Genomic DNA, 10312 nt, shown 5'->3' on the forward strand with positions numbered 1-10312 from the left:
ACCTCGCCCAGTTAGTTTTTTTGTATTTTTAGTAGAGACGGGGTTTCACCATGTTAGCCAGGATGGTCTCGATCTCCTGACCTAGTGATCTGCCCGCCTCAGCCTCCCAAAGTGCTGGGATTACAGGCGTGAGCCACCATGCCTGGCCCCCATTTTCAGTTTTTTTTTGAGACGGAGTCTTGCTCTGTCGCCTAGACTGGAGGGCAGTGGGGCGATCTAGGCTCACTGCAAGCTCCGCCTCCTGGGTTCTCGCCATTCTACTGCCTCAGTCTCCCTAGTAGCTGGGACTACAGGCGCCTGCCACCACGCCTGGCTAATTTTTTATATTTTTAGTAGAGACGGGGTTTCACCGTGTTAGCCAGGAATGTAAGATTTTTAAATTGCATTCTGGGACTGGGCATGGTGGCTCACGCCTGTAAGCCCAGCATTTGGGAGGCCGAGGCGGGAGGATGTCTTGAGGCCACAAGTTCAAGACCAACCTGGCCAACATAGTGAGACTCTGTATCTATTAAAAAAAGAAAAAGAGATAAATAAAAAATAAATGTCATTCTGGTTGCCATGTAGAATTTAGATTTGAGGGTGACAGGAGTGAAAGGGACCATTTTGGAGAGTTGTACAGTATTTTAGGCAAGAAATTATGATGACTATAGGGCAAGGGCTGTAGAGAGGGTACAGAGAATTTGATGGATTTACAGTATTTTGGAGGTAGAAATGGGATTTTCTGATGTGCTTGTGTGAGATAGAGGAAAGATTCTGGGGTGATTTTCTTTTTTCTTTTCTTTTCTTTTTTTTTTTTTTTTGAGACAGAGTCTCGCTCTGTCCCCCAGGCTGGAGTGCAGTGGTGCAATCTCAACTCACTGCAACCTCCACCTCCCAGGCTCAAGTGATTCTCCTGCCTCAGCCTCCCGAGTACTTGGGATTACAGGCGCCTACCATCACACCCAGCTAATTTTTGTATTTTGGGTAGAGATGGGTTTCACCATGTTGGCCAGGTTGGTCTCAAACTCCTGACCGCAAGTGATCTGCCTCAGCCTCCCAAAGTGCTGGGATGACAGGCGTGAGCTACCATACCCGGCCTAGGGTGATTTTCAAGTGTCTGGTTTTTTTGTTGTTTTGTTTTGAGACCGTCTCACTTGGTCACCCAGGCTGGAGTGCAGTGGCGCGATCATGGCTAACTGTATCTTCAACGTCCCAGGCTCAGGTGATCCTCCCACCTTATCCTGCAGAGCAGCTGGGACCACAGAGGCTTGCCACCATGCTCAGCTAATTTTTTTTTTTTTTTTTTGAGAGACTGGGTACACCATGTTGCCCAGGCTGGTCTTGAATGCCTGGACTCAAGCGATCCACCTGCCTTAGCCTCCCAAAGTGCTGAGATTACAGGCCTTAGCCACGTGGCCCTGCCTCAGGTTTCTGATTTTAGCAGTTTCTGATTTTAATAACTGGAGGATAGTGGTATCATTTACCAAGATGGAAGAGACTGAGCAAGGAAAGGTTTGGAGGCAGGAATCAAGAATTTTATTTTGAATTTGTTAAAATTTAGGATGACTATGAGCCATTCAAGTGAATATCTGAGTCCGGGGTTCAGCAGAGAAGTCTGATCTTGAGGTAAAAATTTGAGACTTAGATCAGCTTATAGTCCACTCATTCAGCAAATACTTATTGACCGCCTATTGTGTGCTAAATATTGGGCTATGCACTGGGGTCATTGTGGTGAACAAGAGTGTTGTAGTTCCTGCTTTTATGGAGACTGACCACAGAATTAAAATAAAATAATATGAATGGCTTCTATTCATTGAGCATTTTCTTTGTGCTGCCACTGCGCTCAGTGCCTTACATGCACTTTCTCATCCTCTCAACAACCCTGAGAGGCCCATTTTATTTTCCAGACAATGATGTCACATAGTGTATTAAACCAGATAACTAGTAAGAGGAGGTGCCCAGATTTGAACCCAGGCAGTCTGTGGGAACTTAGAGATCAAGACTAACTTTACCTCACAGTGCCTGTGGTAAAACTGAAATCCCACACAGCTTGTAATCAGTTCTCGCTGTTCCCAAGCTCAGTGTTCTGTGCACTTGGTTAGATGACCTCTTAGTCTAGAACCCTCTTCTAAGAGACATCAGTCACCAGGCTGTACCGCCCTGCCTGATATGTGGCTGGAGGCTCAGCTGGTAATCTGTCCCTGTCCTCCATATGCCTAGGATTGTGCACCTGTGCCTGCGAAAGGCTGACCAGAAGCTGGTGATCATTAAGCAGATTCCAGTGGAACAGATGACCAAAGAAGAGCGGCAGGCAGCCCAGAATGAGTGCCAGGTCCTCAAGCTGCTCAACCACCCCAATGTCATTGAGTACTACGAGAACTTCCTGGAAGACAAAGCCCTCATGATCGCCATGGAATATGCACCAGGTGGGCCAGCCTCCTTATAGTGACCTGGCTGGAGGGGCCTCTTATCTCTGGGACAGGCAGACACAGATCACCTGGCTTCCCTCCTTGGAATGAGCATGGCCAAGGGTTAGAGTTCCTGTCCCAATTATCTGACCCTGGCTAGCCCCTTCTCCTCTCTGTTCCCAGTGCCCTGTTCCATACCTAAAAGGAGGCCCGGTGGCTCACGCCTATAATCCCAACACTTTGGGAGGCCAAGGCGGGCAGATCATGAGGTCAGGAGATCGAGACCATCCTGGCTAACATGGGGAAACCCCATCTCTACTAAAAATACAAAAAAAAAATTAGCCTGGCTTGGTGGCGGGCGCCTGTAGTCCCAGCTACTTGGGAGGCTGAGGCAGGAGAATGGCTTGAACCTAGGAGGTGGAGCTTGCAGCAGTGAGCCGAGATCGCACCGCTGCACTCCAGCCTGGGTAACAGAGCGAGACTCCGTCTCAAAAAAAAAAAAAGGAGAAGGGTTGTCGTGGTGTGAGAAAGCCTGGATCTTGATTAGTCCTTTGCGCCACAGGCGGCACTCTGGCCGAGTTCATCCAAAAGCGCTGCAATTCCCTGCTGGAGGAGGAGACCATCCTGCACTTCTTCGTGCAGATCCTGCTTGCACTGCATCATGTGCACACCCACTTCATCCTGCACCGAGACCTCAAGACCCAGAACATCCTTCTTGACAAACAGCGCATGGTCGTGAAGATTGGTGATTTCGGCATCTCCAAGATCCTTAGCAGCAAGAGCAAGGCCTACACGGTGCCTGGGCATGGCGGGGACCTCCAGGGTGCTAGAAGTCTTGAGGGCCAGGACCTAACCCTGCCTCCTCCTCTCCCGCTAAAACACCCTTGGCCCTTTGGCTTGTTTGGGTGGTCCTGCAGGAGGAAGCCCCTTGGCTTGCTTTGAGAAGAAGCTGTCCCCAAATGGCCTTATGTGCAGAGACCCTGGTCTTCCCTCCCTGCAGGGCTGTGATCCCAGCTTCTCTCCTGCAGGTGGTGGGTACCCCATGCTATATCTCCCCTGAGCTGTGTGAGGGCAAGCCCTACAACCAGAAGAGTGACATCTGGGCCCTGGGCTGTGTCCTCTATGAGCTGGCCAGCCTCAAGAGGGCTTTTGAGGCCGCGGTGAGTGTATGCACCCTCCAGGGGACAACTGGGAAATGTACTGCCTGCCCCAGCAGCCCTCAGCTCCACCCACCTCAGGCTTCTCCTCTAGCTGAGTCATGTCTCTCCCTTATCAGATTACCCCCGGGGAGGGCTATGGGTGTCCCTCAGACTATGGATTTCTGAGAGTACATCTTGCCTCCCATTAGACTGAGGGCTCCTGAGGGCAGGGCTGTGGCTTTCCCAGGAGACCCTTCCGAGAGCAAGACTTGAGTTTTCCCAGCATCCTGGGGTTTCTGAGGACATAGCTGCAGCTCCCTATCAGACTAGGGATCGCCGAAAGCCAGGTTGGACTCCCCTATCAGTCTGGGAGTCCCCTCATCAGACTGAAGTCTCTTGAGGGCAAAGCTGTTATTATCCCAGGAGACCAGGGGCTGGAGCTGGGGGGTGCTGCCCTCACTTCCCCAACTTCCCAACCTGGTGCCTTCACAGAACCTGCCAGCACTGGTGCTGAAGATCATGAGCGGCACCTTTGCGCCCATCTCTGACCGGTACAGCCCTGAGCTGCGCCAGCTGGTCCTGAGTCTACTCAGCCTGGAGCCTGCCCAGCGGCCACCACTCAGCCACATCATGGCACAGCCCCTCTGCATCCGTGCCCTCCTCAACCTCCACACCGACGTGGGCAGTGTCCGCATGCGGAGGCCTGTGCAGGGAGAGCGAGCGGTCCTGGGTGGCAGGGTGTGGGCACCCAGTGGGAGCACAGGGGTTCTGGGGCAGAGGGAAAGCTGGGGCAAGTCCTCCCTTCCTGCATGTAGGAATGTCAGAAGGGTCTTTGTCCTTAGGCCCCCATCTGTCCTGCAGGGCAGAGAAGTCCGTGGCCCCCAGCAGCACAGGCAGCAGGACCACCAGTGTCCGCTGCAGAGGTAAGTGGGAAGAGGCCGCCAGTCCCCATGGACGCCACACCATTCCCATCAGTTTTACAGTCCCTATGTGTCGTACCTGCAGGTATCCCCCGGGGACCTGTGAGGCCGGCCATCCCACCACCCCTGTCATCAGTGTATGCCTGGGGTGGTGGGCTGGGCACTCCCCTGCGACTGCCAATGCTCAACACAGAGGTGGTCCAGGTAGCAGCTGGGCGCACGCAGAAAGCCGGCGTCACGCGCTCTGGGCGTCTCATCCTGTGGGAGGTGAGCAGGCCAGCGGGTGGCCTGGACGTGTGGAGGTGTAGATCCACAGCAGGGTTGGGGTGCTCAGGCGCTGCCCATCCACCTGCCCCTGCAGGCCCCACCCCTAGGTGCAGGCGGAGGCACCCTCCTCCCTGGGGCAGTGGAACAGCCACAGCCCCAGTTCATCTCGCGTTTCCTGGAAGGCCAGTCAGGCGTGACCATCAAGCATGTGGCCTGTGGGGACTTCTTCACTGCCTGCCTGACTGGTGAGCTGTCGGGCCTACCTTGTGGGACCTGCTCTAAGGCCCCACAGAGCACCTTCTCTCTTCTCTTGCAAACCACGCACTTAATGAATGCTTCTGTCTACTAGTTATGGAGTTACTGCTTCTGTCAAGTAACTATTGAGGAGATTTCCTTACACAACCTCCTTTACCCTATGGACAGGCCTGGCAAGGCAGTTATTATATTATCCTCATTTGACAAGTGGGGACGCTAAGGCTCAGAGAGGGTGTCACTTGTCCAAAGTCACATACGTTTGAAGAGACTTGTAACCTTTTCTCTCTTCCTATCCCGTCCTTTCAGCCCTGGTCCCCAACTTTATTTTGCTGCTGCAAACCACTAGAGGACCAGGCTATCTGGAAAGACTGTTTAACTTCTCTCCCTTCTCCTTCCTCACCGCCCTTCTTTCCAGACCGAGGCATCATCATGACGTTTGGCAGCGGCAGCAATGGGTGCCTAGGCCATGGCAGCCTCACTGACATCAGCCAGGTGGGTGTCACATGGACCTTGGAGAAGGGGAAGTAGGGAGATGGCGGGGAGCCCACATCTGAGAGCTGACACCAGATTGGGGGAGGGGAGTTCCCAGCAGCCACAGGTTCCTCTAGCTTCCCAGATGCACCTGCCCTGGGCCACCTACATCGGGGGAAGTACAGAAAAACCAGGCTTCCCCAGTGGTTGTCCACCTGGCATTGTGTATGGCTGGAGTTAAAGACATAGCCACCTCCTGAGAATGTGTATCTTCCAGCTTTGTCCCTACAGGGGGTGTTGAGGCCAGATGGCTAGTCCCAGACCCTTTGCCCAGTTTCTCCTTGCTTCCTCTCCTCTCTAGCCCACCATTGTGGAGGCTTTGCTGGGCTATGAGATGGTGCAGGTGGCCTGTGGGGCTTCTCACGTGCTGGCCCTGTCCACTGAGCGAGAACTATTTGCCTGGGGCCGTGGAGACGGCGGTAAGCTCCAGCCTCTAGGCCCCATCTCACAGCATCCTCAGCCATGACTTGCTCCCCTTCATACCCACCTTCCACCCCACAGCACATTCTCTCCTCCCTCTTCTCTCTCAAATTCTCTTCATTCATTCAACAAACCTTTATTTTACACCCACTGTGCACATGCTGTACTGGGTGCTGAGATGAGATGGAGATGTGGCTTCCTTCAGGTGTTTGAGGTAATGAAGGAAATTTCATTCAACCACCTATTTTTTTATTTTATTTTGAGACGGAGTCTCGCTCTGTTACCCAGACTAGAGTGCAGTAGCATGATCTCAGCTCACTGCAACCTTCACCACCAGGTTTAAGCAAATCTCCTGCCTCAGCCTCACAAGTAGCTGGCATTACAGGCACCCACCACCGCGCCCAGCAAATTGTTGTGTTTTTGTAGAGACAGGGTTTCACCATCTTGGCCAGGCTGGTCTCGAACTCCTGACCTCATGATCCACGTGCCTCAGCCTGCCAAAGTGCTAAGATTACAGGCATGAGCCACCACGCCTGGCTCATCCACTAGTTTTTATTGAGGTCCTCTTTGGGTCAGACATCAGGCTGGGCACTGAAACTAGAGATGACACTGATGGGTTCCTGTCTTCCTGGAGGACTCAGTCTAATAGGAGAAAGATGACATTGCCAGCATGCCAGAGAACAGATAGCATCAGGGCTACACCCCGGTGCAGAGGTATGGAACTCAGTGAACAATAATGTCAACTGGAGGAGAGAGATGGCATCTGAACAGGGCTTTATAAGAAGGAGGATTTTGAGTCGGCGTGGTGGTTCACACATGTAATCCCAGCACTTTGGGAGGCTGAGACAGGTGTATCACGAGGTCAGGAGTTCAAGATCAGCCTGGCCAACATGGTGAAACCCTGTCTCTACTAAAAATAAAGAAATTAGCTGGGCGTGGTGGCTCATGCCTGTAATCCCAGCTATTCAGGAGGCTGAGGCAGGAGAATCGCTTGAACCCGGGAGGTGGAGGTTGCTGTGAGCCACGATCGTACCACTGCATTCTAGCCTTGGCGACAGAGTGAGACTCGGTCTCAAAAAATAAAAACAAAAAATAAATAAAGGAGGATTTTAACCAGCAGAGGGGCCTAGGAAAGGCATTTGGGACTGAGAGAACAGAGAACTCATGCTGTTCCCTCCCCTCAGTGGGCCCTCCTCATCCCGGTGTCACCCCCACTAAAGCTCGAATTAACTCCTTCTGGGTTTCTTCTTGTAGGCAGACTGGGACTAGGCACCAGGGAGTCCCACAGCTGCCCCCAGCAGGTGGTCATGCCCCCAGGACAGGAAGCTCAGCGAGTTGTATGTGGCATCGACTCTTCCATGATCCTCACTGTGCCTGGCCAAGCCCTGGCCTGTGGGAGCAACAGGTGAATAGGTCATCAGGGTGACTAACCTGCCTCTGGCTCTCCTTGGCTGCGAGTGCTCCATCCATCATTGCCTACCTCTCACCAAAGACCAGAATTGAGGGGGTTGAGGGTGCTATTGGTTCAACCCAGGGTGGGATCTGTCTCCTGGTACACCAGCTCCTGCCCAAACTGTCAGTTGGATTTGGCTTCTGGCTCTGCCCTCAGGTTCAACAAGTTGGGCCTGGACCACCTCTCCCTGGGGGAGGAGCCTGGCCCTCACCAGCAGATGGAGGAGGCCCTGAGCTTCACACTACTAGGCTCTGCACCCCTGGACCAGGAGCCCCTGATGAGTGTAGACCTGGGTACTGCTCACTCAGCTGCTGTGACTGGTGAGCAGGACTTGGGCTCTGGAGGCCAGAGGGGTACTCGTGGTCTCCTTGGTACCCTGTTGAAGCACCCCTTTCCTTCCTCTCCCCCATAGCCTCAGGTGATTGCTACACTTTTGGCAGCAATCAGCACGGGCAATTGGGCACCAATGCTCGCCGAGGCAGTCGGGCACCCTGTAAGGTCCAAGGCCTTGAGGGCATCAAGATGGCAATGGTAGCCTGTGGGGATGCCTTCACCGTAGCTATTGGGGCAGGTGAGGACTGAGCATGGCAGGGGCAGGCAGTGCCATGAGCAGTGGGGGCTGAAGGTTGCTGCTCAGGGCCACTGGACTCTGGAGCCTCCCAGGGGCCATCCTGGCAATGTGGGAGGGGAGATCCTGCTCAGGCTGTGCCCACTTCCCATTCCCTCCTGGGGATTCTTCCTGGCAGAGGGTGAAGTGTACTCCTGGGGCAAAGGGGCCCGAGGTCGACTGGGAAGGAGGGATGAGGATGCCGCACTCCCTCGGCCAGTGCAGTTGGATGAGACACACCCTTACACAGTGACTTCTGTGTCCTGTTGCCATGGAAACACCCTCCTGGCTGTTCGCCGTGAGTTGTAACTTTTCCCACCTCACCACACAACCCAGCTGGCCCCTGCCCACACTCCCACCCCCCGTGTTCACAGATGCCCATATCACCAAAAGCATCTTTAGCCCTCAGATAAAAATAGCTGAAGCTGTGGTTACAAAGCTCAAAGTTTCCTGCCCCGGGTGGCCAAGGGTGCTTCTTGGGCCTCATGGAAGGGCTGCCTCCACTGCTCCCCAGGGGGCTCACACCCATTCTTTCTCCTACTGCTGAGTCCCATTGATGCTGAACCTCTTTCTGGCCTAACAGGGTCCAGAATCCAGGGCCCAGTAGGAGTGGGAGGTGGGTGATAATTTCTGGAGGCACTGCCCTCAGAAGCTGCAAGGGTTTCTCTTTCGTACCCTCCAGCAGTCACAGATGAGCCGGTCCCCCCCTGAGGCACCTGGATACACCTCTGGACCACCCTGATACTGCTTCTCTGAATGTTCTGAAAAGTGCAGGTGCCCAAGACATGACTGTTGCAGCCGTCTCCTGGATTGGGTCATCATGGGGTATCGGGGCTGGCAAAACCCCTGCTCTGCTTTTGGCCTTTGATATGGAAACCTCAGCCACTTTGTTCTCCCACCACCTCTTTGCCCTTCCTACCCCTTCCTCCCTTCAGTCAGTGTCCCCAGGATCCAGCCTGGCTAGAGTTAGAAGGCTGACCTAGCCTTTGGAAGCAGAGCCTTGCCATAAAAAGGCTGAAGGCAGCTGTAGCTCCACACAGACCGTGCCCTTTCCCCTAGCTCAGTTAGAAAATAAGTCTGGGCCGGGGGTAGTGGCTCACACCTACATACCCAGTGCTTTGGGAGGTCAAGCCAGGAGGATCCCTTGTGGCCAGGAGTTGTAGACCAGCCTGGGGACCATAGCGAGACTGCTGTCTCCACCGAAAAAAAAAAAAAAAGAGATAAGAAAATAAGGCTGGGTGTGGTGGCTCACTTGTAATTCCAGCACTTTGGGAGGCCAAGGCGGGCGGATCACTTGAGGTCAATAGTTTGAGACCAGCCTGGCCAACATGGTGAACCCTGTCTCTACTAAAAATACAAAAATTAACCAGGCATGGTGGGGGGCGCCTGTAATCCCAGCTACTCTGGAGGCTAAGGCAAGAGAATACCTTGAACCCTGGAGGCGAAAGTTGCAGTGAGCCGAGATCGCACCACTGCACTCCAGCCTGGATGACAGAGCAAGAGACTCCCTCTCAAAAAAAAGAAAAAAAAAATGCCTTTGGTGCTCACTGGGACCGTCTCCATGCTTTGGAGCAGGGCAAGCCAGGGCCTGCCTGGACTGACCATTAGGCCTGCCTAGCTTCTGCACAGCCTGGGGCAGGGCGGTCCCCGGGAGTGCTGCCATCTCCCCCACACTCTCATCCTAAGGCAGGATTTGGTCGACGTCTGCTTGCCTCTTTTCCCCAGCACGAGGACAGGAGCCACTACGTGTCTGCTGCAGAAAAGATCCGCGCTGGAGATTGTCCATCACCCCATGCCTTTCTCCAGAAACACTTGAGAGAAAGGGTAGCTAGTGGGACCAGACTGGTTTCTCAGAGCACAGGAAGTAAAGCCAATAAAAATATCAGCTGCCTGCTTGCAGTGTGGTGTCTTCAGGGGTGGGTGTGGCGACCAGGCACCCCAGGACTGGGCTGGTCCGGACCTCGGTGGCAGGGCTGCGGCCAAGAGAGGAATGTGGGCGCAGCCGGCGGCTGGGGTCGAGGTTCCTCTGGCCCAGCGCCCAGTCCAGCCTCCCCGCCCCAGCTGGGCTCCCCGGAGCTGGTTGCCAGGCTTCGGCTGCCTAGCACCTGGAAGCTGGGGCCCCGGTTTCTGGGCGGCTCACGGCCCCGGAGGCTGAGCTGTTGCCTCTGGAAAAGAAAACCTTTGTAGCGCGGCCCGTCCCCTTTTCCAACCCGCACTCCCCCAGGCGGATACACGCTCTCTCTCCCCCAGGGGAAAGAAAAGCCCATGCTCCGGTGGGTGGGCGAGACTGGCGGTGACCAGACCCAAAGGCCTGCACTCAAGGGTGGGCGGGG

The 10312-nt window shown here is 54.3% G+C and overlaps 1 protein-coding gene across 1 annotated transcript in view; it reads left to right on the top strand.

Annotated features, from left to right (window-relative positions):
• Positions 1-8859, top strand: part of NEK8 (NIMA-related kinase 8) — a 12857-nt gene extending 3998 nt beyond the window's left edge. Inside the window, exons 2-15 of the mRNA XM_011940810.1 lie at positions 2200-2405; positions 2950-3182; positions 3416-3547; positions 4019-4227; positions 4388-4449; positions 4532-4713; positions 4808-4958; positions 5384-5460; positions 5801-5918; positions 7174-7324; positions 7529-7692; positions 7785-7943; positions 8119-8277; positions 8662-8859. Of these exons, the coding sequence (XP_011796200.1) occupies positions 2200-2405; positions 2950-3182; positions 3416-3547; positions 4019-4227; positions 4388-4449; positions 4532-4713; positions 4808-4958; positions 5384-5460; positions 5801-5918; positions 7174-7324; positions 7529-7692; positions 7785-7943; positions 8119-8277; positions 8662-8690 (2032 nt within the window). The 3' untranslated portion in view covers positions 8691-8859. The remainder of the gene's footprint in view (positions 1-2199; positions 2406-2949; positions 3183-3415; positions 3548-4018; positions 4228-4387; positions 4450-4531; positions 4714-4807; positions 4959-5383; positions 5461-5800; positions 5919-7173; positions 7325-7528; positions 7693-7784; positions 7944-8118; positions 8278-8661) is intronic.
• Positions 8860-10312: the final 1453 nt, after the last annotated feature.

Source organism: Colobus angolensis, unplaced genomic scaffold, assembly GCF_000951035.1.
Source record: "Colobus angolensis palliatus isolate OR3802 unplaced genomic scaffold, Cang.pa_1.0 Scaffold193, whole genome shotgun sequence".
NCBI classification, from domain to species: domain Eukaryota; kingdom Metazoa; phylum Chordata; class Mammalia; order Primates; family Cercopithecidae; genus Colobus; species Colobus angolensis.